At 38.2% G+C, this 27,825-nt stretch overlaps 1 protein-coding gene across 1 annotated transcript in view; it reads left to right on the top strand.

Moving 5' to 3' along the window:
- The window catches only part of GPR156 (G protein-coupled receptor 156), an 82,880-nt gene that overhangs the window by 22,205 nt on the left and 32,850 nt on the right, over nucleotides 1–27,825 (top strand). The window contains exons 2-3 of the mRNA XM_033122298.1: nucleotides 2,274–2,710; nucleotides 2,877–3,013. Of these exons, the coding sequence (XP_032978189.1) occupies nucleotides 2,615–2,710; nucleotides 2,877–3,013 (233 nt within the window). The 5' untranslated portion in view covers nucleotides 2,274–2,614. The remainder of the gene's footprint in view (nucleotides 1–2,273; nucleotides 2,711–2,876; nucleotides 3,014–27,825) is intronic.

The following is a 27,825-nucleotide window of genomic DNA, read 5'->3' as shown; positions in this document are numbered from 1 at the left end:
TATTGTTTTGTCTTTAAGTTAAACAATATTTTATTTTTGCAGTGTCGAATTTAGCACATTTTTAATTTCAGAATTATATTTTATCTCTAGAATTTTATTTGGGTCTTTTTTATATCATTCATTTTTCTCTTTTTGTTCATGTTGTGTTTTATATCTTTGAGCATGTTTATAATAGTTGTTTTAATGTCCTTGTATGTTTGTTGTATCATTTCTGTTATTTCTCTTTATTTTTTATTGATTTTAAAAATGTATGGTTATAGGTTATGTTTCTGTTTCTTTGCATGCCTGGTAATTTTTTATTAGATGATGGACATTTTTGAATTTTATGTTGTTGAGTGCTGGATCTTGTCGTAGTCCTTTAAAGAGCATTGGGTTGTGTTCTAGAATGCAGTTGAGTTTCTTTGTGGATCAACTTGATCCTTTTGAGGCTTTCTTTTAAGCATTATTAGGACAGGTCCAGAGTAGCTTCTAGTTTAGGGTTAAGTTAGTTCCCCTACTAAGATATGACTTTCCTGAGAATTCTGTCCAATGTCTTGTATATTATGAGGATTGGTATTGTTTACCTCACATGACACTGTTGTAGTGAGAAAATGAGGTTTTTACACACACACACACACACACACACACGTACGTGCGCGCACACACATGCGCGCGCGCGCGCACACACACACACACACACTGGTGTATACTTCAATGTGATTTAAGGATACAAAAACATGGACTTGATAATGACTCAAATATTCGAATAACTGTAGTCATTTGCCAGTACGATTAAAAGGGAAATAGAGGAAAAATATACCTTCCAATCCACTCTGTAGTATAGGCCTCCCTGTGTCTTACAATATGGCTCTGTTCTAGAAGGCACAATCGGGGGTGTCTAATTTTAAGTAATAAGGAAAGGAAAAAAAGGTATTTTCAGCAATTTCAACTAAATCAGGATGCAAATAGTCATGTTTTTATATTTACTTTTCTTAAAATGCTAAAATAAATGGTGTTTATTGTTATGACTTCATAATATATTTACTTCTTAATTTTGCATTTAGTAATCTGACTAGACTGCACAAGAATTTAAATGTCTTGACAAGAGATAGTATAGTGGCTCTTAGTTCTCTCGGGATTTCATTGTAATGAATCTAGTAAATAATTCAGGACCATATGAGAGGCCAATCAATGGGCAGCACCTGGTGCTATATTGTTCGTGCCTAAACACGCAGAATCCAAAGATGGCATACTACACCTGTCACTATTGTTCTGGCTTAAACACAAGTCCCATATTCTGTGGCTACTGAAATAATAATTGATATTTTTTTTCCTCTTCCAATTTTTCTCCACAGTAAAAGAAAGCTGTGCTAAGCTGTTTCGAAAACACGAAGCAGAAGTGGCAGCCTCTTTTAAATTCCCACCAGTAAAATTTCAAATCTGTTTTCTGTATTAAGGGATACATTGCTTTAAAGAGTTAGGGACATATCTACCTTGTCTGCCGGGGCTAATTGGAGCTTTTTTGCATTTCAACTTTTGTTCTGCAAGGTAGAGCTTCTTTTTACATCACGTTATTCATATTGCAAGCATCTCCTCAGAGAAATAATGCTATCATCAGGCCACTCACTCATTGCTAGAGTCCTCAGTTTCTCTCCCTATTACCTGAGTAGCCTATCCCACTTCTAAGAGTTTTAAAACAAGCAAACAAAAAACTCTTGCCAAAGGGCTTGCTTGTCTTTCTGTGCTCCCAGCTGACTGGACGTAGAGAGTTTCTCCGCTCTCTGAGAGAACAAGAACTGGAGAGACCGGTAGATATTACGTGCAGACGCATGCAGCACCAGAGCCCGCCACCACCAGGATCAGGCGAGCTTAAGCCATGAGTTGCAAGGAAAGGTCTTGGCAAGGCAGGGGATTTCCCAGTAGGCAAAAAAGGACAATGTACCTCACATGTCTAAACTCAAGTTTTTACAGTGCTGGGCCATAAAAAGGATCTGAAGAGACACTGTAGAGCTTTATATCTACATAAAGCGTCAGATGTGCTTTGTCTTTGTTTTTAAAGTACTGCTTATTAAAGAGGTTTAAAATATATTTATTTAAATATACTCGTATATTCTATTTTAAACCTTTGTTATATATAATAAAGTATATAACTATATATAATAAAAGTATAACTATATAATTAAAATATAGAAAATATTTTAAACCTCTCCTAAGCCAATTACACATATATGTGTATGTTTCTGTATATATATAATTTGTTTGTTAACAGGATTAATTGCTTTCCTTTCCTTCAGGACCTGTGTTGAGTCCTTGGAGCAGTGACTGCCATCTGGTGGCAAGCCAGAATCATCAGTTTGTGTAACCTGTTACTAAGATGCCTACTCCTGGCTCACATGGTATGGACTGACAACAGGGGAGCAGGACAGCCTGGAGGGTGGCTGATGAAGGAGCTCAGTGAAATAACCCTTCACTTCCATCTGCATGGGTTGTTCATCCCAGATTCTGAGCCAAGAGCCATGGTGCCTCTGAAGAAAAGATTTGAGTTGCTCTTGTGTTTCAGTCAAAGATCTGCTGGTTAACTACCAGCGGGTAACCGATACTGAAAAAGCACTCACCAAGAGGGGCATGTGATGACATGGAGTCTGAAATAAACTGCTCTGAATTATGTGACAGTTTTCCTGGCCAGGAGCTGGATCCGAGACCTATTCATGATCTCTGCAAGACAACAATTGTAAGTAAGCAGCCATGGGATGTCAGGGCTGCACAGACATACATGTCGTTGGTAGAGGAGGTGGGGGCAGGGGGAGGAGGAAATGCTTTGGTGATGATGGGGCAGTTCGTGTTTGATCTATAGAAGAGCCTTCATTCCTGACAGCTTCTCTTCATTCTGTTCTCAGACCTCTTCCCATCCCAGCGGTAAGACCATTTCTTCATTATCTCCTGTCCTCTTGGGTATTGTTTGGACTCTTCTCAGCTGTGGACTTCTTCTGATAGTCTTCTTTCTTGGCTTCACAATTCGCTGCAGGAAGAACAGGTAAGCAGCCCCATGCCGAGTTTCATCTCCCATAGCCTGGATCATGAAACCCTGAGTGTTAGTATCATGTTGGCACCGTGAGCTGCTAGCTTGTCTGCTACTGTGGCATTAAGCTATGTAAGAAGTTCCCCCCTGCCTCCGCCCAAATGGTCCTGGCCTTGCAGTATCCTTCCCTTTTGAGAAGGAGAAAGATGTAGCCTATTGTGCTAACTATTTAGTACTAAAAGGATCCCAAAAAAACAGAGAGTGAAGAATCTCTCCTCAAAAGGACAGTACGATCCTTCTAAGAAGATGAGGTACTTGTATTAAAAACAGAGAGCATGTAGGGAAATATTCCAAAGCAACACTGAAGATTACAGCCGCACAGTTGGAACCAGTCTGGGTGGGATAAAGTTTCTGCAAAAATAGTGAAGCCCTACTACCTGGCTATTCTGCAGGACAATCGTGCCTGGTTAGAAAGTCGCTGGCTCATTAGGGTAAGAATCTACAGCAGCCAGGGTTGGCAAAAGAAACAAAATGATAACTTTTTCCTGAAGGGACTTGCAGAATCTTGCCTTCACTGCTATTCGATCCTTCCCTCACGGACCACCCCATCTTTTCCACTCCAATACTCTGTACCCTCCCTCTGCTCCAGCAGTCCCAGGCTGCCCCCTGAGAAGCCCTGCTCCAGCCCTCTCTCCCTGGCCTACAGCTGTATTTCTGGATGGAGCCTACAGCAGATTTCAACAGCTCCAGAAGAGAGGCCAAACTCCTCTGGCCCCACTCCTGCCTTACACTTTGTGGTGGTCAAGTGTGCTTTACTCCATTACCTGAGTTTGTCACTCAGGATGAGGGTCAGTCAGTTGAATTTCTCTAGCAGGCATTTTTGGGTGCTATTGGCCATTTGAGTCACAGAGGATATGGAATTGGTAAGCAGCAGTGACTTGATCTGCTGGGTCAGCCGCAACGGGGCAGTGATATTGTGTGGCACTCAGCCCTGAGTATTCCCCTGAAGCTGCTTCAGCCACTTTTCATTCTGTTCCTCAAATACGCCAAGTCTACTCCTATCTTAAGACCTTTGACTTATTGTCTCCCTCTGTTCCTACTGCCTAATGGTCTTCTCCAGATCTTCCCATGCCTAGTTCCTTCTCATTGTATAGGTCTTGGATCAAAAGTCACCTCTTCAGAGAAGCCTTCCCTGGTCATCTTATCTAAAGTAGCCTCTCTACCCAATGGTCACCCAGCCCCTACATCTCATTCTATATCCCATCACTGTTTTATTTTCTTCATAGAAAGGATAACTTGCTGATATTACCGTATTTATTGATTTACCTTTTGATCGTCTGTATCCCCCACCAGAATATAAAGACTATGAACACAGGGACCTTGTCTGTCGTGCTCACCACTGTCTTCATTTAGAGCAGACTCAGGAACATAATAGTTGCTTAGTAAATATCTTTTCAGTGATCCTGGGAGGAAGGAGATTTTAATCCCAATGGTGGATGCTGCCAAGAAAATGACTAGGAAAACCACACGTATTAAAGTTAGAGAACTATGGAGTACAGTCTTTTCAGCTGCAACACATTTCTATAATGCAAACTAATAACTGATTGGCAAATAAGAAAATGATATCATTGATTCATATATAATGTTTTCCTAGAAAAATCAATGGTTTAAAGAATTCAAAGACAAGCTTTCTTACAGTTAAGGAAGCCTTAAGCTAAGAATACTGTGGCACTGCCTTCTCTTACAACAGGTAGTGGCTGGTTTAATGGCTTTCAAGAACTGGCATCCTTCCTACAACATGAAGCTATCTGGTGAAGTTGTAGGAATAAATGAAGAAGCAGAGAACATTTCTCTTGTGTTTAAAAACAATTGATTATTGAAAAAAGCACAGACCCAGAACAGATTTTGATGACAATGTTATTTATTGGAGGTGAATACCCTTGAGGACCTGCATCTTGCAGATTTAAGGCTACAACCATCATCTTCCCTGTTTCCCCGAAAATAAGACCCAGCCAGACAACCAGCTCTAATGCGTCTTTTGGAGCAAAAATTAATATAAGTCTCGGTATTATATTATATTATATTATACCCAGTCTTATAGTAAAATAAGACCAGTATTATATTATATTATGTTATATTATACTATATTATATTATATTATACCTGGTCTTATATTGTAGTAAAGTAAGACCCGGTTTATATAAGACCCGGTTTAAAATAAGACCCAATTATATTATATTATATTATATTATATTATATTATATTAATTATATTATATTATATTATATACCTGGTCTTATATTATAGTAAAATAAGACTGGGTCTTATATTAATTTTTGCTCCAAAAGACGTGTTAGAGCTGATTGTCCGGCTAGGTCTTATTTTTGGGGAAACATGGTATGATCCTGGGAACAAATAAATGATAATGGACATTTACTGAGTGCTAGTATTTTAATAGAGTTAATTATTATTTTTATTGGTATTCTGGTTACGAAGTTAAATATGTGTCAAATGTTATGGTATCATACTGTCTTTCCCATAATATATTATCTTTATACAGTTTTGTAGAATGCCAGATTTTGAAAGCATTTATATATCCTGTTAAAATAGAAACACTTGTATACAGTGTTATAGTAGGAACAACTGTATTTGCTGCCTGTCTTGCTTGCAGTGGGAGCATGACTAGGCATGAAGACTAAAATATTAAGAGGCACTGCGAAAAAACACATTTTGCAATTAAGTAGCTTACGAGGTCAAACAAGGAAAGATAAGATAACCCAGTTTCAAAAGTGCTTTCTTAAATAACAAAATTTGTCAAAGGTAAAGCATCACAATTAGATGCTTCGTTTCATTCCAGTTCTGTGGTCTCTAAACTTGTGGTTCTGTGTGTGTCTGCAAATGTGCACACGCATGTGTGTGCCATAGGAAAGAAAAATATTTTAATAAAAGAAAATATATAGTGATGTTCAAGTTCAGTTGCAGATATTGTATTTTTTATAAAATTTTACAATGTAGTCTACAAGAGAAAATCAGTAAAGATATAGAAGACTTGAATAAGACCATGAAACGACTTGACCTAATTGACATTTATATAATCCAACACCAGTAGAATGCACATTCTTTTCAAATATACATGGAACGTTTACCAAGATAGAACATATTCTGGGACATGGGAAAAGTATCATTAAATTTAAAAGGATTCAAGTCATACAGAGTATGTTCTCTGACCACAGTGGAATTAAATTAGAAATCCATAACTGAAAGATCTATGGAAAAACCTGAAAGATTTGGAAACTAAATAGAACATTTTAAAATAACTCATGGTCAAGGAAGAAATCAAAAGAAAAAGTACAAAGTATTTTCAACTGAATGAAAATGAAAACACAGTATATCAAAATATGTTGGCTGCTATTAAAGCAGTACTTTGGTGGTGGTGGGAGGGGGGCTATGATTATAGCACTGAACTCCATATTAGGAAAGAAGAAATATCTGCTTTACAAAACAGAAAAAAAAAAGGGCAAATGAGTCCCCAAAGTAAGCAGAAGAAAGGAAATAATAAAGATCCGAGTAGAAATTGATAAAATAGAAAACAGAAAAACAACAGGGTAAAACAGTGAAACCAAAGCTCTTTATGAAGAATGATAAAATTGACCAACCTCTAGCTCAAGTGATCATGAAAAAAGAGAGAAGATATAATTATCCAAGTAAGGAAAGGAGAGGTAGCATCACCTAAGATTCCTCAGATATTAGAAGGATAATAAGGTACTATTAAGAACAACCATGGTAGGCAGTCTCTAAGATGTTCTTCGATGATTCCAACCTCCTGATAGTTACACTTCTGTGAAATCCCCTGTCCTTGAGTATGTGCTGGACTTACTGACTTGCTTATAAGTGAGATGTCACTTTTGGGACAAGATCACAAAAAGACTAGGGCTTCCATCTTAGATCTGTCTCATTCTTTCACTCATTCACTCTGAGGGAAGCCACCTGCTATGTTGTGAGCTCCTCTTTGGAGAGGCCCATATGGCAAGGAAGTGATGTTTCCAGCAAGGATCTGAGGCTAACTAATGGCCATGTAATAAGACTGAAAAGAGATCTTCTGAGGTCTGCTAACAGCAATGTGAATGAGCTTGGAAGCAGATTTTCCCCCCAGTCAGGCCTTGGAGGACTGCTGACCCAATAACTGCATTCTTGTGAGAGACCCTCAGTCAGGGGTACCCAGCTAATCTGTGTCTATATTGCTGCACTTTTACTCAAACTCTCCTAAAACACTGAAAATAATGGAACATTTTCTAGCTCGTTCTATGTGGTCAGCAATACCCTGATATCAAAATCTAACTCCAAGAAAACAAACTAACAAAAAACCCTATAAGTTATGATCATGGTATCCCTCATGAGCATAGCTCCAAGATTCTAAACAAAATTTTAACAAATTGAGTCCAACCAAATATCAAAAAGATAATGCATCATGACAAAGTGAGGTATATTCCAGGAATGCAAGGTTGGTTTTAACATCCAAAGATTAATCAGTATAATTCAGCATATTTACCAACTTCACAAAAACGTGTGATCATCTTAATAGAGAAAAAGCATTTGACAAGATTCAACATCCATTTCTGACAAAGTCAACAAACTAGGAATAGAAGAGAACTACCTCAACCTAACATCTATGGAAAACCTATAGCTAACCATCATTTTTAATGGTAAAAGACTGATTCCTTTCCTATTAAGATTAGAAAGATAAGATGTCTGCTTTCACTACATTCATTCAACACTGGAGATTTTATCCAGTGCAATAAGATAAGAAAGAAGTAGAAGGCACCTAATTTAGAAAGGAAGAACTAAAATGGCTTTATCCACAGGTGACCTGATCATCTATGTAGAAAATGCAATAATCTATTTCTTTTAAAACTTCTAGAATTAATAAATGAGTTTAGCAAAGTTGCAGGATACAACATCAATGTTCAGAACTCAACTGCATTTCTACGAGTATATACTAAAAACAGACAACTGAAAAGTAAGATTAAAGACAATATCATTTACAATAGCATCAAAAATATGAAATATTTAAGGATAAATCTAACAATGTAAAATGCTTATACACTGAAAAGTACAAAACATTGCTAATCTAGCAAACTTTGAAATACTTATGTGCTGAAAGCTATAAAACATTACTGAGATAAACTAAATTCTAAATAAATGAGAGATACTGTGTTCATGGGTTGGAAGATTCAGTATTGTTAATTCTCCCCTAATTGATGTATAGACTAATAACAGTCATAATCCCAGCTGGCATTTTTTGAAATAAATTGACAAGCTGTTTCTAAAATTCATATGGAAATATGAAGGACCTAAATAGCTAAAACAACTTTAAAAAGAAATAAATTTGAAGGACTAAGACCACCTGATTTCAAGACTTATTACAAATCTATAGTAATGAAGATAGTTTGGTATTGGGTAGCGATAGACACATACATCAACAAAACGTAATAGAAGGCAGAAATAAACCTATGTATATATGGGAAACGACTTTTCAACAAAGACACAAAGGGCATTCAGTGGAGAAGGGACAGTACTCTTTTCAACAAGTGGTGTCGGCACAATTGGATATCCACATGAAAAAATGAACGTTGATCTACGTCTTGCACTATATTCTGAAATTAACTCAAAATGGATCATAGACCTAACTGTAAAACCTCAAACTAAAATTTCCCAAAGAAAACATAAGAGAAAAATTTTGTAACCTTGGAATAAGCAAAGATTTCTTAGGTACAACACTAAAAGCACAAACCATAAAAGAAAGCATTGATAAATTGAACTTAAAATTGAAAACATCTTCTCTTCCAAAGAGAATCTTAAGAAAATAAAAAAAAAACCACAGCCTGGAAGAAAATGTTTGCAAATCATCTAGCTGATAAAGAACTTATATCCAGAATACATGAAGAACACTAAAAGCTCAATAATAAGAAAACAAACAAAAAAGAAAATGAGTGCAAGATTTGAACACACACTTTACCAAAGAAGAAATGTGGATGGCAAACAAGCATGTGAAAAGAGGTTCAACACCATGAGTCACTAGGGAATGCAAATTAAAACCAATTAAATACACTACACAGCTATTAGAATGGCTGAAATTGTAAAAGACTGACAAAATTAAGTTTGCTGGTGGGAATATAATATGGTCCAACCACTTTGGAAAATAGTCTGGCCATTTCTTTAAAAATTCGGCAAATACCTACCATATGATCTAACCATTTTACTCTTGGGTTTTTATCCAAGGAAAATGAAACTGTATGTCTAAACAAAGGCTTGTACCCAGTGTTCATAACAGCTTTATTTGAATAGCCCTAAACTGGAAATAGCACAAATATCCATTAACAGGTGAATGGATAAACAAATTGTGGTATATCCATATACTAGAATACTACTCATCATTAAAAAGAATAAATTATTGATACTTGGAACAACATGGATGAATCTCAGAATAATTATGCTGAGTGCATAAAATAATTATGCTGAGCATGCAAAAAATATAACATACTATATCATGCCAATTATACAAAATTCTAGAAAATTAAGTCTATTGTTAACCAATCTGTGGTGATAGAAATCAGATCAGTGGTTGCCTGCAGATAGGAGGGGCTGGCACAGGAGAAGAAGGAGGGTTTACAAAGGATGTGAAAACTTTTGGGATGGTAGATATATTCATTACCTTGATTGTGGTATTTCACAAGTGTATACATTTATCAAAACTTATCAAATCATGACTTTAAATATGTACAGTTTATTTTATGTCAGTTATATTCAATAAAGCTATTTGGAAATGTAGTCTACAAACATTCTTGTTTTTCTGAAAAGGTTCTCATAAGGAAAAAATGTGTATCACATCTGTTATCCTTTTCCAAAGGGCCCTCCTAGCTGACCTAAAACCATCTGATAACTTTGCTAGATATTAATATCAGATTTGGGTGAATGTGTTCTTTTTTTCTAGATTCTTCATGCAGTTTAATAAAGACCATGATAACTTAACTCTTGGAGCAAAGCAGATATTTTAGGACCAAGAGGTATCTTTCCTGGTGCTTCCCCTAAAAGATATAAAATAAGAGCAGTGTCAAAAGGGCAGCTTCATGCTTCTGCATGAAGCCAAACTTGTTCAATTTAAGGACCAGCTTTTATTCTGAGAGCTTACTCACTATCACTTGTGATAATGATTGTAGATGGTAGTTGTTATTTACATATTGTTATTTCTCAGAATTGAAAGTGGCATTTCCACAGTAATTCCCAGGATCTGGGATTTTACTATCTGGGAAATCCAAAAATTTGAGTAATAAGAATTGTTATTCAAAAGAATGAGCTTTTGCCCTACTTGTAAGTTAACAGATTAACCTGTTACTGTTTTAGGGATGGCAGCAAGAGACAAGAGACTCTTGGGTTAGAGTCAGAGTACTTCATTACTCATGGCAAAAGCTGTAGTCAGAGCTTCATGTTGGCTTCATGCTGGCTCCCACGCCCCCAGGTCCTATTAGGATAGGTGCAGCCCATGATGGGTGATGCTTGCCCATACAGTGGGCTGCCATGAAAGGAGAGGAACTTGAGCCTGGGGAATTCACCACTTCTATAGTGACTTGTAACAAGCCTGTTCTTTGTTTGGGGGAAGATGTTATCTCATCCCTTAGGGTTGCTCACTGCAAACACAACCCTGAAAAATGGCCTGGATCAAGAGCAGGCAGGGCTTTGCCTCTTGGTATGCCAGCAAGAAGGTACAGAGCTGCTCGGGGTGCGTGGCAGATTGTCTCTCCCAACACGGGGAACTGTGCACGGAGGCACCTGCCACTCTGCCTGCATCTTGGGCTGGAGTGGCAGCTGGAGACCCAGATCCTGGTAAATAGCTGAAATGTGTGCATTCCTGTGGCCTCCTTTCTCCACCACAGCTTCCTTCCCGGACAGGTCCTTGTGTAGGCCTCCTGGCAGCATCCAGCAGAGCTGAGTCACTTACTTCATGTACCCTGCTCTATTTGTTCTCTCCTCCTTCTGAACATCCAACACACTGTAAGAGTCCTGGTTCTCAAGCATGTTCTTGTTGTACCTTCTGAGAGTCTCTCTGATTCCCCAGGCTTCACATTATTTTCCATTCTAAGGAAAGGCCTCAAGATCGCCACACTTTTGAGAAGGATTAGATGCATCCTCATCTTTTCTGTTTCCTTTCTGTTCCCGAAAGCCTTATATTACCACCTGTGTGAGGCTGATCAATATCAGCAGTCAGTACATACTCAGCTAAATACCTACTGTGTTCAGGAGACTGTAAGATGTGATTTAAGGGTCTCTGGGAGCTTCAAAGGCATCACCTGCGTGGAAAAACTTGAGCAAGTCCAAAAAATACATTCTGTTTTTTAAAAATAGCTTTTCAAAAAGTAATGCTTTGCTGCAGGGATGGGAGCTGTCCTCCTTTCATATTGATTGTTTCAGGTCTGTCCTCTTTGTGGTTTGAGTAATTGGAGCTGAAGGGAAGGTAACTGAGAAGAAAGGAAAGCAGGACTGGTCTTGTTGGCTACAGGAAAGTGTGCACTCATATTGTGCCCTACAAAGATTTCTGGGATCTTCTCTATGAATTCTGGTTTGATGGTGATTGCCAAGAAGGAAGAAAGAGAACTAGTCAGGACTAGGATAAATACCACCCATACAGCTCAATTTGGGGATAGTGTTGCAGGGCCCAGGATTAAATGAGGCAGAGTGGCCAGGAGCAGGTACTGTAAGGCCTTATCCAAAAAGAAAGCTAAGATTCACAGCTGGAAAACATTGTATCAATCATCATTTGAAAAAGATTGAGCATAAAGCCAAAAATAGGTGGTGTATCATGAGGTCAAAAGCCATTGGCACACAGGAATGGTGCCAGAAAAGAGGTGAAAAGCAGGACTGAGGTGAAAAGATCTAGGATTGTGAACAGAGATGAGGTCTTTCTTGGATACTGGCTGTGGGATGGAATATGAGTGAGTCAGTGAAAGGTAATGAGGCAGGATCAGGATTAATATATAGGAGTAGTTTCTACACAGCCCTCTGAGGCCGTTTGTCCATCCTACAGTCAGGCCTACATCAGTGTCACCCCTGGATGGAGTGGATGCACCCTTCTTTTTGCACCCATTGTTATAGACATGGCATTACCCCATCACAGCTTGCTGGATTGGGAGCAGGGGGAGCACTGTCTCCCTTATCAGATAATGAGCTCCTTGGGTTTAGGACCACATCTTATTTGCCTTTGTATCTCCATCGTTCCTGGACTATGTTTCCTGAATGAACAAATTAAATGGCCTAGAATATAGACTGATGATGATAAAGTTAAGTTCTTAGGAGATGGATATTTTAATTCTTTCTCTTTAATACAGTATCAATTCTGCATGAAATTGTGCCAAAGGTAAGCAATTGTTTCCTATTCTCTCTTTCCCCTGGTGGTTGCTCCCTCCAGGAGCCCCAGGAGTGACGTCCAGAGTCTCAGATTCTCAGTCCTCCTGGTGGCCCTTCGTTCTAAGCTGTCCTTTCAGTTTTTTCATTCCATTTAAATCTGTCTGTTCTTGATACCCTTTTGACCACAGAGTTCTGTACTTTTTAAAAGGCTTTCTCGTAATTACAAATTACGAGTTTGTTACAACTGTGCCTATCTCCTGTTTTAAAAAATATTTAGTCAGCAATGTATCAGATACTGTTCTGGGTGTTGGGATTACATCAAAGAACAAAGTAGGCCAAAAGATCCCTTCCCCTGTGGAGTTTGCTGTTCTGGAGGGGTGAGCAGACAATAACTAAAAGAAGTTGTCAAATACATGGAATGTTAGTGATAAGTGCAGAAAAGGAAAGTAAAACAGGGAAAGTGATAGCTGCTGTTTTAGAGTTTGGCCTGGGAAAGCCTCACTGACAAAGTAACATTTGAGTATAGACTTGAAAGCTATAAGAAACAAGTCATGAGGTGAAAACCATTCCAGGAAGAGGGAACAGAATGTGCAAAGGCTGTGAACATACCTACTGTTCAAAGAAAAGCAAGGTAGCTAGTGTGGCTGGAGCAGAGCCAATGAGGCAGAGAGTAAGAGAAGATGAAGTAGGTCAGTAATGGGGGCCAGATCATGTAAGGTCTTATAAGTCAGTGTAATGACTTTGGCATTTACTGCAAGTGTCATGAAGAATCATTATAGGGTTTGGAACTGAGGAATGACATGACCTGACTCATACTTAACAGGGAAACGGGCTGTTTTATAGAGAATAGACCTTTAACGTTTAAAAGAGGTACCTATTAGCACGCCCTTAAATAAAGTCATGCTCCTTGGGGTACCTTAGTTCAAGAACAGAAATGGCTAAAAGTAGAATTTAAGACTACTTAACCAGCCCCCAAAATTGCATAAGCCAATTGCCTGTGACAATCTATTTATCTCCTATTGGTTCTGTTTCTCTGATTGAACCCTGACTAATACACTAGGAAAAGATATGCCGTATCTCTACCTAGAAAATCATAAAACATTTTTGACAGAAGTTAAAGAAGTTCTAAATAAATAAATTATATATTTATATGTTAGAAGACTCAATATTGTAAAGATAATTTCTCCCCAGATCGATATATGGATTTAATGTAATTACAATAAACATTCCAACAAGTTTTTTTCTGGTGAACTGAACAAACTGATTCTCAAATTTATTGGGAAATTCAAAGGGCCAAAAACACCCTGGGAAAAATGGACAAGGTGAGAGGCTGTCCTCTTTTGGATATTAAGGCTCATTATAAAGCTAGTAATTATTACATGCTAAGTATGCTATAGGGGCAAGGATAGATAAGTAGACCAAAGGAACAGATATAGAGAATCCAGAAACAGTGCTAAGTATGTATGGGCACGTTTTAATACATGGTGTTGGGTCAGTTGGTTATCCACATGGGGAAAAAAATGCAACTTGAATCCTACCTAACAGAATCATTTGCATTTGTACTATAAATCTAAAAGCAAAAGACAAACAACAAAGCTTTAAGAAGAACATTTATCTTCATGAACTTGTGGCAGGAAAACATGTCTTAAATAGGACAGAAAGTACTACTGATACGGGACAAGATTGTTAAATTGTTCTATGTAAATACTGAGAACATCTTCCGTTCACTAAAAGAGACCACTAAGAAAGGAAAAAAGTAAGCCATAAAATGGGAGAATATATTCATAATACATATATTGATAATGTATTATCAAAAGATATTTACCCAGAATAAAGGGCTATGAATTGATAAGAATAACACAGAGAACACAGTTTTTTAATGGACGAAGATATGAACAGAAGGACATACCCAGGTAGTCAATAAATGAAAAAGTGCTCAACGTCATTAGTCACCAGGTAAATGCAAAGTAAAGCCACAATGAAATAACACTACATACGTACTTGAATGTCTGCAATTAAAAAAGACTGACAAAACCAAGTGTTGGAAAGGATGGGGAGTTTCTGGAGTTCTTATGCATTGTTGTGGGAGTACACATTGTCACAATCAGTTTGGAAAACTGACCAACAGGATCTACTAAATCTGAACATACTCATACTCGATGTCACAGAAATTCCAGCAAAAATTGCGTACATGTATTCACCAAAATAGATGTACTGGAATGTTCTTAACAGCACTATTCATAATAGACCCACACTGGAAACTCCTCAACGGTCCCTCAACAATTTAATCTCTTGATACATCCCAGTGCATTCAGTGATTGACTACTACACAACCATGAGACTAAACAGTCTACAAGCAACATTACGGATGAGTCTCACAAAAGTAATGATGAGCAAAAGAAACCAGGCACAAAGATTTACTCCAGATGATTGCATGTATATGAAGTACAAAACCAGGGACATCTAATCTATAATTTTAGAAGTCAGGATAATAGTTACTCCGGAGGTTGAGAGGGGAGGTAGGGGAGCTTAGAGACAGAGGGATCAAAAGGAAGGCTCTGGAATGGTGGTGATGTTCAGTCCTTGACCTGCTTGCTAGTTGCACAGGTGTGTCAGTTTTCAAAAATTCACTGAGTTGTGTGCTTATAATATACTTTATGCACATTTTTCTTCAATAAAAGTTTTAAAAATGACCTTGAGTTTCCAAAAAAAAACAAAAAAGAAACATTGAAAAGAGAATACATGTCAGTTTTTCAGTAGAGACCAAACTATTTTTAAATATTTTTTGAAAAAAATTCTCACTTAAGGTTTTATATTACCACGTTTCCCCCAAAATAAGACCTAGCCGGACAATCAGCTCTAATGCGTCTTTTGAAGCAAAAATTAATATGAGACTTGGTATTATATTATAACCAGTCTTATAGTAAAATAAGAGCCAGTATTAATATTATATTATACTATGTTATATTATATTATACCTAGTCTTATATTGGAGTAAAATAAGCCCTGGTATTATATTATATCATATCATATCATATATCATATCATATCATATCATATCATATCATATCATATTATATACCCGGTCTTATAGTACAATAAGACTGGGTCTTATATTAATTTTTGCTCCAAAAGACGCGTTAGAGCTGATTGTCCGGCTAGGCCTTATTTTCGGGGAAACACAGTACGGACATCGAAAGACAGGATGGATAGTTTTACTATTGATGCAAAGGTGAATTGCATAACACTTTTTATGACACCATTGATAATAGTAAAAAAAATTAAGAATTTCTGTTTATCAAGAGAACACCAGTAAATGACACCAAAAGTACAAGCAACGACAGATAAAAAACACTAAATACATTATTCAGTGTCATCAAAATTAAAAACTTTTGTGCTTCAAAGTACACCATCAATAAAGTTAAAAGAACCAGAGAATGGGAGAAAATATTTCCAAATCATATATCTGATAAGGGACTTGTATCTAAAATATAAAAAGAATGTTTACAATTCAATAACAAAAAGATGAACAACCCAATTTTAGAATGAGCGAAGTATCTGAATAGACATGTCTCCAAAGAAGATGCACAGATGGCCAATAAGCACATGAAAAGATGTTTGACGTCATTAGCCATGAGGGAAATACAAATCAAAAGCACAATGAGATACCACTTTATATCCCCTAGGCTGGCCAGAATAAAAAAGACAGAAAATCACAAGTGTTATTTTCTGATATGGAAAAATTGGAACTGCGTACACTGATGGTGGGAATGTAAAATAGTGCACCTGCTGTGGAAAACAATTTGGCAGTTCCTCCAAATGTTAAATGTAGAGTTGCCATATTACCCAGCAATTAAATGCCTAAGTATATACTCAAGAAAATGAAATCATGCCCACACAAAAATTTGTGCATGAATGTTCATAGCAGCATAGTTCATAATAGCCCCAAAGCAGAAACAACCCAAATGTGCTTCAACTGATGAATGGATAAATGAAATGCTTTATCCATATAATGAAACAGTATTCGGCAATAAAAAAGAGTGAAGTCCTGAATCATGCTACAATGTGGATGAACTTTCAAGACATTATTTTTTATTTATTTATTTCTTTTAAACAATAGAAGTTTACTTGTTCACAGTCCTGGAGGCTGGAAGTCCAAGATCAAGGTGCCAGCAGATTTGGTTTCTCCTGAGGTCTCTCTGCTTGTGGATGGTCACTTTCTCATTGTGCAAGACATTATTTTAAGTAAAAGAAGCCAGTCACAAAAGACCATGATTCCATTATATGAAATGTCCAGAATAGACAAGTCTATACAGACAGAATGTAGATTAGCAGTTGCCTGTGGACGGGAAAGGCAAATGAAACTATTGGATGTTAAATAAAAACCTTTGAGGCCGAAAAGTCCTGAAAGAAAGGGTTTATAGAGTCATATGGTAGCCAGAAAAAGGACCATGTCCTGGGGCATGCAGTCTAAACCACTGGCAGGGCTAGACGGAGAAGACAAACATGATCTCCTGCCCTACGGTTGATCGGGCTCTTTTATACAATAAGTTTGGAGAAGAAAGATGACTTGTTTTGAAATAATTTACATTGGCCAGAAGGTGAAGAGGGAAAAGTTATGTGCTAGGTGAATAGTCCATAAGGAAGAAGTACTTTTGGATTGGTTGTGGGCAACAGTCTCGAAAGTTCATGCATGAACAGATGTGGTAGCATCGGGTGGTCTGCTATTCTTTCTAGATGATCACTGAAATAGCTGCGTGGAAGTTTATTCAAAGTTTCAACATACATTCAGGAATGCCAGCAGTCTTGTTGGTTTCAGCACATGGCTAATTAACTGATTAACTTCCCTTGTCTCTTCCTCCCATCCTCTGGCCTGCTGTGATTTAATTTAGGGCATCTCAGACATTTTCTCTTGTTAGAGATATACACCAAATGGCTTAAATTTGCAAAGATAATTTTAAGATAAAGATGTAAAGCTATGAAATTCTCATCTACTCACAGTGAGAGAGCAAATTGGCACAACCACTTTGGAAAATAATTTGGCAAATCTTCTAAAATAACACCTATACCTTGTGAGCCAGCAAATCCATTTCTAAATTATACCCGGGAGAAATGTATGTGCATTTATTTATACCATGAGAAAAGAATATTCACAACAGCATTATTTGTAATCACCTCAAATGCCCTCCAGTAGTAGAAGGAATAAATAAGGCCTGGTGTAGTCTTACAAGGGAATACTATCAGCAATGAAAATGAAGAAGTTATAGTTACATCCAGCAACGTGGGAGAATCGCACAAAAGTCAAACTTAAAAAGCCAGCCACCAAAGAGCATGTACTATATGACCCCCTCTCCTATAAAATTCAAAACCAGACCTAACTAAAGTATTGTGTTGAAAGTCACGATAGTGGTTTACCTTTAGGGAGGAAGATAAGGATAATAATTATGAGTAGAGATTTTGAGGTTCTGTCATGTTCTCTTTTTTTCAATGTTCTTTCTTGATTCAGTTGACAGTTACATAGATATCTGCTTTGTGATAATTCACTGAGCTAAGTATTTATAATTTGTGTACTTTAAAATACCTTTCCTAGCCCAAGATTATTTAAAAAAAAAAAAACAGTCATCCTATCGGGGATCAACAATTACAGAAGTCATGAAACGGAAGTGGCAATGTCTCCAGGGGACTATTGAACATGAGGACAGCGTCAACTTTCAAATACCTTCTTTACATAATATCAAAAGTCCACATGTGCTTAACTGCTTCACCACGATAGGCTTTCTTTGATCAAACTACTGCATCAAGATTTATTCTTAAATTTTCTATTCCCTTTGTTTTTGTAAATGTAACTGAGCATCCAAATTTCACTTAATTTGGATGCTAACAAGATTAGACAATAATCTTACATTAATCGGTTTTTGATCCTACTCTATGCCTTCTTCCGTCTCCATCCCACTGAAGAGCTTGCTTTTTTGAGAGGTCGGTGTCAGATAATAAACAGTTCTCAGGCATTTTGAATTTTGCCATTATCAATGGTGAAAGATACTATCTGTGTGTGTGTGTGTGTGTGTGTGTGTGTGTCTGTGTGTGTGTGTTGGGAGGAGGTGGTGATCAGGATGCTAATCTATGCACAGTGACCTTTGTTTCTATCTGACTGAGCAGATGTAGGAATTAATCATTGTCACTCCTGGATGCTGTGGCTGCAGCTGTCTCCCACTGCCTTTCTGCCCGATAGATTTCTTCATGCATTTTGTTTGCTAGAAAACATGCCTCAGCACTGAAGAACGGGCAGATTAGAGAAGGCTATCTGTGAATATAATTTTCTAGAAACATGTCATTTTATTCTATACATCTGTACCTATTCACTCTGAGCTCTTTAAAAGAAGAAGAAAAAGAGAAGAGATACAAACTGGTAATAATTGTTTATGTAACATCTAAACAATTATTTCCCATCCTGGGAAATTTCACATTGGACCAGTGTCCTAGGATTGCAAAGAGCTGTCTTCTATCCTCTAGACCCTTCTTCTTTTTGCAACCAGTCCCCATTAACTCCCAACTTTCAGTTTAGTCCCCATCCCCAGAATCTGGGCATACTTTGGTTCTCGCCTCAAGAAAATAAGTGTCCTAAATTAGTACAAAATTCATTTTATAGTAGGCCCCACTACACCCTTCAGACGATAACTAACACTTTTTGGACCCCAAGCATCTGCTTACATAGATGTCCCTGCAGCCTCACCAAATCCAACCCCTGGAGATACTGATACCAGCCTGGGTAGAAATCAAAGTAGCCATACCCCTTTGGATGTGGGGAGTCAGCTCCAAAATCCAGTATAAATTTCTCAGGCTTGGTTTATCTGTTTTTATCCCCCTTCCCCACCACCACCCTCTCATCAAGTCAGCATGTCCTGGGGCAGAGGCTAAAGTGTATTCGGAATCTGTTCGTTCTTTTCCGGTGGCCCACTGCCTACCACAATCCTAGACCTCAGCATTAGAAACCTGTGCTAGCCTGGGGCCTTTCGGGCACCACCTCTCATTCACTGGGACCACGGCTAATTTCCTGCACTCCCTCACCCTGCTTGATTCTCACTCATAGTTTACTCCTTCATTGATTCTTTCTGTATTTCTCTCCCTCAGAATGATCTGGTTTTAAACACCCTTGCATGTTCAATCCCTAAGTTACCACTACTTGTCCTTATTTGAATGCTCCCAGCATCTGCTTTATGTGTCTTAATTTTTTGAGTCTGCCTAGACTCCTGAATTCAAACTCTTTTGATAGAACCTCTTCAGCCACCATTTGAGCCCCAATTCTGACAGTCTTTCTGTTTGTGATAGTTTTACCAAGCACCTTGTTAGGAGAATACAGGTTAATCCTTTGGATGTCACCTTAGTGGTTGGGCCCATCTCCCTAAAAAAGAGAAACAAGCAAACCAAGTGTCTTGACAAGAGAATGGATAAATGAAATGTGGTCCATACATACAATGGAATATTATTCTGCCTTAAAAAGAAAGGAAATTCTGACACATCCTACAACATAGATGAACCTTAAGGACATTATGTTAACTGAAATAAGCCAGTCACAAAAAGATAAATACTGTATGAATCCACTTGTATGAAGTATCTATCATGGTCAATCGTGGCAATAGAAACTAGGATGGTGGTTGCCAGGGACTGGGGGGAGGGAGAAATGGAGAATTGTTGTTTAATGAGTATAGAGTTTCAGTGAATCTTCATTTAATTATTGTTTAATGGGTATAGAGTTTCAGTTTTGCAAGATGAAAAAGTTCTGGAGATTGGTTGGAAAACAATGCGAATATAATTAACACCACTGACTTACTCGTAAGCTCATATACCTAAGAGTGGGTCATATGGTGGCTCTGTATTTACATAAGTGCTGAGCTGTTTTCCAAAGTGACTGTACCTTTTTATAATCTCAACAGCAATATATGAGGGTTTCAATTTCTCCAAATCATTGCTAACACTTGTTACTATCTTTCTTTTTTATTTTAGCCAACCTAGTAGGTGTAAAGTGGTTTTGTGGTTTTGATTTTACTGAAATCATTGTGATTTTGATTTGCATTTCCCTGGTAGCTAATAATGTTGAGCATCTTTTCATATACTTATTGGCCACTTGTATATCTTCTTTGGAGAAATGTCTATTCAAATCCTTTGACAATTTTTTAAAGTAGATTATTTGTCAGGAATATACTAAAAACCAGTGATTTCTCAGAATTGGTTCACGTAGAATTTCCTATGGAGCTTTTAAAAATCCTGATACCCTGGCTTCCCCCTACACCAGTTAAATCAGAATCTCTGGGGGTAGAACACCAGCAGCAATTAAAAAAGAAAACTCTCCAGGTAATTCCAATGTTTGAGGACCAGTGCTATAGACTAGATAACCAAGCTGATTATACCAATATAGAAATGTTAAAAATTTAGAAACTTAAAAATTATGCAGGTATTAAAAATTGAACTAAATATGAATTATAAAAAGCCTAATCAGGTCAAGAAGAAGAGGTGAGCATTTTAATAAGGATTTTTTGATAGGATGAACTTTCCTATAACAGGAAGTTTCCAACCACCTATTAGAGACAATGACTGGCGGTGGTTCTTGCCTAGTGCCTGGGAGTTGGTCTTAGGAGTTAACTATAGGTAAGCCAATAAATGTGAGTAATCATGACACAATTAAATCTAGGAGCCCAGAAAATTGATCTCAATTATTCCGTGTTCAAAAGGAAACTATGACAACATGTGAGTATTAACTAGGAGAAAATTGAAATGTAGGCTTTTGAAAGTCATAAGAAGATTGGAGACACAGGGGAGGGAAAAGAACATCTCTCAAAGAATGTAAAAAGCTCCCCAGAGGAGAGCAGGGGCCCCCCAGAGTTTGTCAGGTTAGGTACAAAATAGGAAAAAAAGACTTTGAGAAGCACCTTTGAAGAGAGTTCTAAACACATTAAGGGATTGTTTAAATCTATTCAAAGGAAGAAGCTAGAATAAGTGGGAACTTTTGCTGCCAAAAATGGGGCATAGGGAGTGTTCACAGACCAACAGACAAGACCAAAGGAATTGGGTGCCTCAGAATTTACGAAGATACCAGAATGGTTACCACACTCAAATTGCCCCCATCGATGGATCAGCAGTAGTCAATTAAATGGTATTTTTGTGCTTTGCATATTTCAAGTCAGGTAGACAAATAAATACTGATGAATCATTGGAACCTGTTGGCCTCTAAAAGAAATGTTTCTCTTGGTCTTGCCTCTCCCTATTGCCCCAGCCCTCTGCCTCCCATTGCCACCAACCCTCTTAAAAGAGTGGCCTTCACTAGTCACCTCCACTTCCTCATCTCCAATTCATTCTCCAACCCATGCCCTGATTCCACCGAAATGACCCTTGCCAGGGTCATTAAACCAACTGATCTTTTTAGATTCCCTTTGTTTAGTCTCAATCCATGTAACACTTAACCATTTCCTCTGTTCCTCTTTTCTTAAACCTTCTCTTTTCTTGACTTTCCCATACGTGAATGCCCCGGTTTACCTCTCTGCTTCTTGCCAGCTGCTTTCCCTGGCTGCTGAACTCCACCTACCTATTTAATGTTGATATCACCCTGGGTCGCAGTCTTGATTCACTTCTTACACTGTACCTCTCACAGGGAATCCCTCCTGCACCACATCCCCAAGCCTGCCTCTTTTCAAAGCCCATTTTCTAACGTCATCGTTGATATTGTCAGATGGATGTTCCTCAGTCAATACAGCTCCTGTGACCAAGCACAGACTCATAACTTACCCTAATCTTTCTCTACTTCATGTCTCTCCTATCTCAGTTAATAGCACTTCCATCCATCCATTCCTCATTTTGGATTCCTTGGTCTCCCTACACATCCAGTTAGCTCCAAGTCTTAGATATTAAACCTCTGAAATATCTTTCAAATCTGTCTCCTATTGTCCATCTCCATTGCCCAAGTTTACCCCTGATTTACTTTTTATCTGAATTATTGCAGTAGCCCCCTAACTGGTCTTTTCCATTTCCAATTTAGCTACTGTCCTCTTGCCAGCAGTTTTTTTCAAACGCAGACCTGGTTTTCAAACATAGACATCTACTGCTACACAAGATCTTTTGTAGTCTGGCCTTAATGAACAATTTCTGCTTATTCCCTTTAAGTTGTGCTCTTGTCTTACCATGCGCTGTCATCACCATGCCTTGGTTTACGCTCTCCCATGTTTAATGAGTTTTCTTGATTTTCACCCATTCATCCTATAAGACGAACTCTGATTCATCAAAAATATGGTCCCAAGACCAGCAGCGTCAGTGTAGTCTGGAAACTTGTTAGAAATACAAATCCTTGGAGCCCTACCCTAGACCCTACTAAATCCAAAACTTGGAAATCTGTAGCTGAACAAGCTCTTCAGGTGATTCTTAGCAATTCTGAAATTTAAGAACCACTGTTCTGAGGCCCAGTTCCTTTATCAATGCCCATAGCACTTTGCATATGCCTATATTACTTAGTACATATTTACCTATTCATTCTTTTGTAATCATATTTACCTATTCACTTATTATTCTCCTCTGCTATATATTGAATCCTCAAAGTCAAACGCAACATTTTTGTGTGTTTCCCAGCACCTGCTACCATGTCTGGCATATAGGAGAAGCTTGATAAGAATTCAGATCCTAAAACATACTCCACACCCCTCCAGGATTCAGTCCAGAGTGCATACAAACACACAGGGCTAGTAATCAAAAGGTTTCTACTCCTAGCGGCTGACATGTGCCACATAAGCCAAAAGCACACATACAACACCAAGAGTCGGCAAGGATGCAGAGAAACTGGATCTTTCATATATTGCTGGTAGGTCTGTAAAATGTTACTGCTGTCATGGAAAACAGTTTGGCAGATTGTACAAAATCAAAAATATACTCATTGTGTAATTCAGCAATTGCACTCCTGGGCATTTACCCTAGAGAAATGAACACTTACGTTCATTTAGGGGGAAAAAAAAATAAGCATACACAAATTTTACAGCAGCTTTATTTGTAGTAATCAAAAAATACTGGAAACAACCCAAGCATCCTTCAGCAGGTGAATGGATAACAAACTGTAGTACACCCATACAGGGGAACACTACTGAACAGTGAACAGAAACAAGATGTTAATACATGCAACAACGTGGATTAATCTCAAGGGCATTATGCTGAGTGGGAAAAAAAAGCCAATCTCAAGAGGTTACACACTGTATGATTCTATTTATATTGCATTCTCAAGAGACGAATCTATAGTGATGAAGAACAGATCCGAGGTTGCCAGGGTTTATGATTGGGGGAAGGGTGTGACTATACAGGGGTAGTTTGAAGGAGGTCTTGTTTGCATGATGGAACAATTCAGTATCCCTATTATGGTGATAGTTACATTAATCTATACATGTGATAAATTTCATAGAACGAGAGAGAGAGAGAGAGAGAGAGAGAGAGAGAGAGAGAGAGAGAGAGAGAAGAATGTAAAAATTGGTGAAATTTGAATAGAGTCTATAGTTTAGTTAATAGTTTTGTGCCAGTGTCAATTTCCTGTTTTTGATCATGTACTCTAGTTATGTAAGATGTTATCTTTAAAGGAAGCTGGGTGAAGGGTACCCAGAAACTCTCTGTTCTGTTTGCAACTTCTTGTGAGCCTTAATTAATTTCAAAATAAAAAAGGTTTTGAGAAAAAGAAAACACAAGGATTTCTGGTAAGAGCTATAATAAATTAGAAAGCACTACTTGCCATAATGCTAAAATAGGGCCCAGGAAGTGGTGGAGAGCTCACTGCCCAGTGGACGTGGGAAAGGAGGAAAGAGGGCTAGAGATTCCTGCCTTGGAGACCATCTGCTAGAACTTGGCCCAGGCCTGTTAGCCTCTCTCCAATTCGACTGTTCACTCCTGCTTGCATGGGGAGGAGTGAATACTGGAGTGAAAAGGGAGGTGAAAGCCTTTCCTCAATAGGTCCGGAATGGGGGAAAATGGAAAGAGAGGATAAGGCTCTCCTTAGCAATGTTCACAGGAAGGTTAAGTATGTGAGCAGTGAAAGATTAAATGGCATAAGCACTCAGGCTGTGGAATCAAGTCCACCTCAAATCCCAGCTCCATGGCACTTACTAGTCATGTGACTTCACCGCTATATTGAGCTTAACTGAATCCCATTTCCCTATTTAAAAATGGGGGTAATGATACTACTTGTCTCAGGATGCTGTGAAGACTGCATTAGATAGGCATTTAGCAACTGCCTAGCACATGTTACATATATAATCAATGTTAGCTACTGCTTTTCATATCATTCCATGTCATTACCGTATTCTAAGAAATACCCTGTTTCCCTGAAAATAAGACCTAGCCAGACAATTAGCTCTAATGCGTCTCTTGGAGCAAAAATTAATATAAGACCCGGTATTATATTATATTATATTATATTATATTATATTATATTATATTATATTATATTATATTATATAAGACCCACTCTTATAGTAAAATAAGAGTGGGTCTTATATTAATTTTTGCTCCAAAAGACGCATTAAAGCTGATTATCCGGCTTGGTCTTATTTTCGGGGAAACAGGGTAGAAAACACATATAGTCAGAATCTTCTGTAATACGTAATTTTTGATGATTCAGAAATACTTCAGGATCCTTCGGTACCTTGAACTCTTCATAAAATCAGCACTTAGTCCCTATATGTATGTGTAAATACAGACAATGTGACATAAAATTAATAGTTGTTACTTTCTATACCAGGCTTCTTATGTGCTTTTCACTTTAGACACATATCTCTAACCCTTATAACACTCAAGAGGATAAATATTATTTTCCACATTTTATGATGAGAAAAACCAGCTCAGTGTGGTTAAGCAAGTCATTTGCCATACACAGCCAGTATGTTTAGTCAATCTGATTTCAAAGCCCATGCTCTTCTCGCTACATTGTGTTACCTTAGTATTAACCTCAGTATAATCCATGAAAGCTGCTTAAACACGTGCATGGATTATCTAACAGTTGTTCCTTTCACATCAAATCACAGGACAGAATATACAACTCCTGTCACAGCCCAGGCCAGACAGTCCAGGCCATTGCTGGGGCCACGACTTGGAGACACTAGACAATGATGGAAACCAAGAGCCCAAAGCCGATTGTAGCAAGTGTTCAGTCTGGGGTTCTAGCCAGTAGGTATAGTCAGGAGTCATAAAGGGAATCCTGACAAGAGTTGAGGTCCAGGCCAGCAATGAAAATCAAGGGACAGTCAAAGCCCAGCAGAAGGCACTCCAGGGCACTCAAGACTGTCTCCTCTTGATGATAAATGCCAGCTAAATGGGGCCTTTGAGGAGCCTCAGTTGAAGAGGCTGGTGCAAACCCTTGGCCGGTGCTACTGCTGGATGTTAGCACCAGGCTGAAGAAGGCCCCTAGCAGAAGCGGGGTGATCAAGAAGGACACCGGGTCCCAGGTGGTTGGGGGAAATGAGGGAGGAAGTGAAAGAACACTGGAGGGAGCCAGGAGTCAGGACATCTGGATTAGCTGTCCCAATGTGGTCCCTATCTGGCTAGAAAACCGGATGCAGGTCCTTTCATCTTAAAATGAGAGGGTCAGGCCTGATTACTGGTTTAAGTGGTGTTCCTTAGAGCCCTAAGACTCAAATCCTGTTGTAGGCAATTCGTGGGAGCATAGTGCTGGGGAGCAAGCAGGTCATGCCTTTCTAGCACTCTCCCTTCTGTTCTAAGAACTGGACCTATAAGGGCCCTTCTGAGTCTCCTGATTTATCTAGGATAACAAACATGTAGTAAATTCCCACCAGGTTCAAGGCCCTGTAGAAGGTGCTGACAGGGACACAGCAGAGTACAACCCAGTCCCCACATCATGAATTCCCAGATTCTGGCTCAGTGGGGAATGATTCCAGTGGCGATAGTTGTTCAAGATTCTTCTCAGATTTACCAAGTCCCAAAGTTCTCCTGCCGCAAACATGAGGACAAAAAAGAAAAGAAGAGGAAAAGGAAACCTCCCCAATATGGCAGGCGAATCTTTCATGTCTCAAAGAGATAAATTTACGCGTAGCCTGGTAGACAATAACCCGCTTCACAGCAGATTCCCTGTGATTGGGTGTTTCATGCGGCCAATTGTGCTTGTGTTCTGTGCTCTACTTAAAATCAGGGCATCTGCTCTGCCCTTTGGGAAATGCTACAAATCTCCTGCTAGGAATTGCCCAAGGCCATCTCCCGTAGCTAAGGGAGAAAGGAAGATGAAATCACTGCTTTATAAATTACAACACATGCCTACACTCTAGGGTCGGAGTGTATATAAGGGAAGAGGATTTTCTGTGTTTCTAGTGTTTCCCCACTGGCATTTAAAAACACATTTAAAATATGTTACACTTGCATGAGACATGGCAAAAATACATTTGGAAACTAATTTTTTTTCATTGATGTCGAGTGTGGCCATAATATTCCTCGTTAAAGCCATACAAGCTCCTTTCTACTAAAGGTACTCTTTGGAGTTTTTCTCCCCTCTCATCTTCAGCTTATCTTGAATGTGTCAGTATGCTTTTTCACTACTGTCCTAAACTTGAGCTGGTGTAATGAAGTAATGGCATTTGGTGTTATAACTAGATTTCCACATTTTAGCTTTAAAAATATTTGCAAGGATGCATTTTTAAATAGATCGTTGGGCCTATTCATAATCCAGGAGAGCTATGCATTCTGAAATTTGTACACTGGGAATTTATATGCATAGTCACATATAAACATCTATAATAAACATACATTCATATACATAGATTTCATTACATGGCCCAGTGAGAAAACTGAAAAAACAACTGATGATATTAAATCAAAATTTTATTCTATTTTAAAACATGAAAACACAGAGTAAGACAGTTGTCTTTGCAGTGAAAAAGTTAGAAACCAGGAAAGTCGTATCCTAATGAGCTAAGGACAGAAATTATGTCTCATTTGCTTTTCTGTTTCCAGTTTTTCTTAATACCTTACTTAACAAGTAGGTGTTTAGGAATTGTTGAATTAATGTTTGACACAGGAAGATCATTAAAAAGATAATAACTTATAAAACATGGAAACACTGAGGTCATCTGCTAAAAGATTTTGATGGCAGGGTATTTAGCAAGTTGTCTTTTGCACTTAATAGCTAAATATTTTGATTGATTGATAACTGATTGGGACCTAAATCCTAATGCATCTTTGCTAACCAGGTCAGCCTGTTGTTCCTGCTCAAGGTAGAAAAGCAGAAATGCAGAGTATGACTGGTTTATTTTCCCAGTGGCAGGGCTAAAGAGTCTTGTCTCTGGAATAAATTAAAGGAAGAACTGGAAGGGACCTTAGATTTCATCAGGTCCAGCCACTGCTAACCATGTAGCTATTGTGCAGGCAGAATGTCTTTGTTCTTTCATTTCCTCTCCAGCTTCAGC

This window comes from Rhinolophus ferrumequinum, chromosome 2 (assembly GCF_004115265.2).
Source record: "Rhinolophus ferrumequinum isolate MPI-CBG mRhiFer1 chromosome 2, mRhiFer1_v1.p, whole genome shotgun sequence".
Taxonomy (NCBI): domain Eukaryota; kingdom Metazoa; phylum Chordata; class Mammalia; order Chiroptera; family Rhinolophidae; genus Rhinolophus; species Rhinolophus ferrumequinum.
This window is presented reverse-complemented; position numbering and strand designations above follow the sequence as displayed.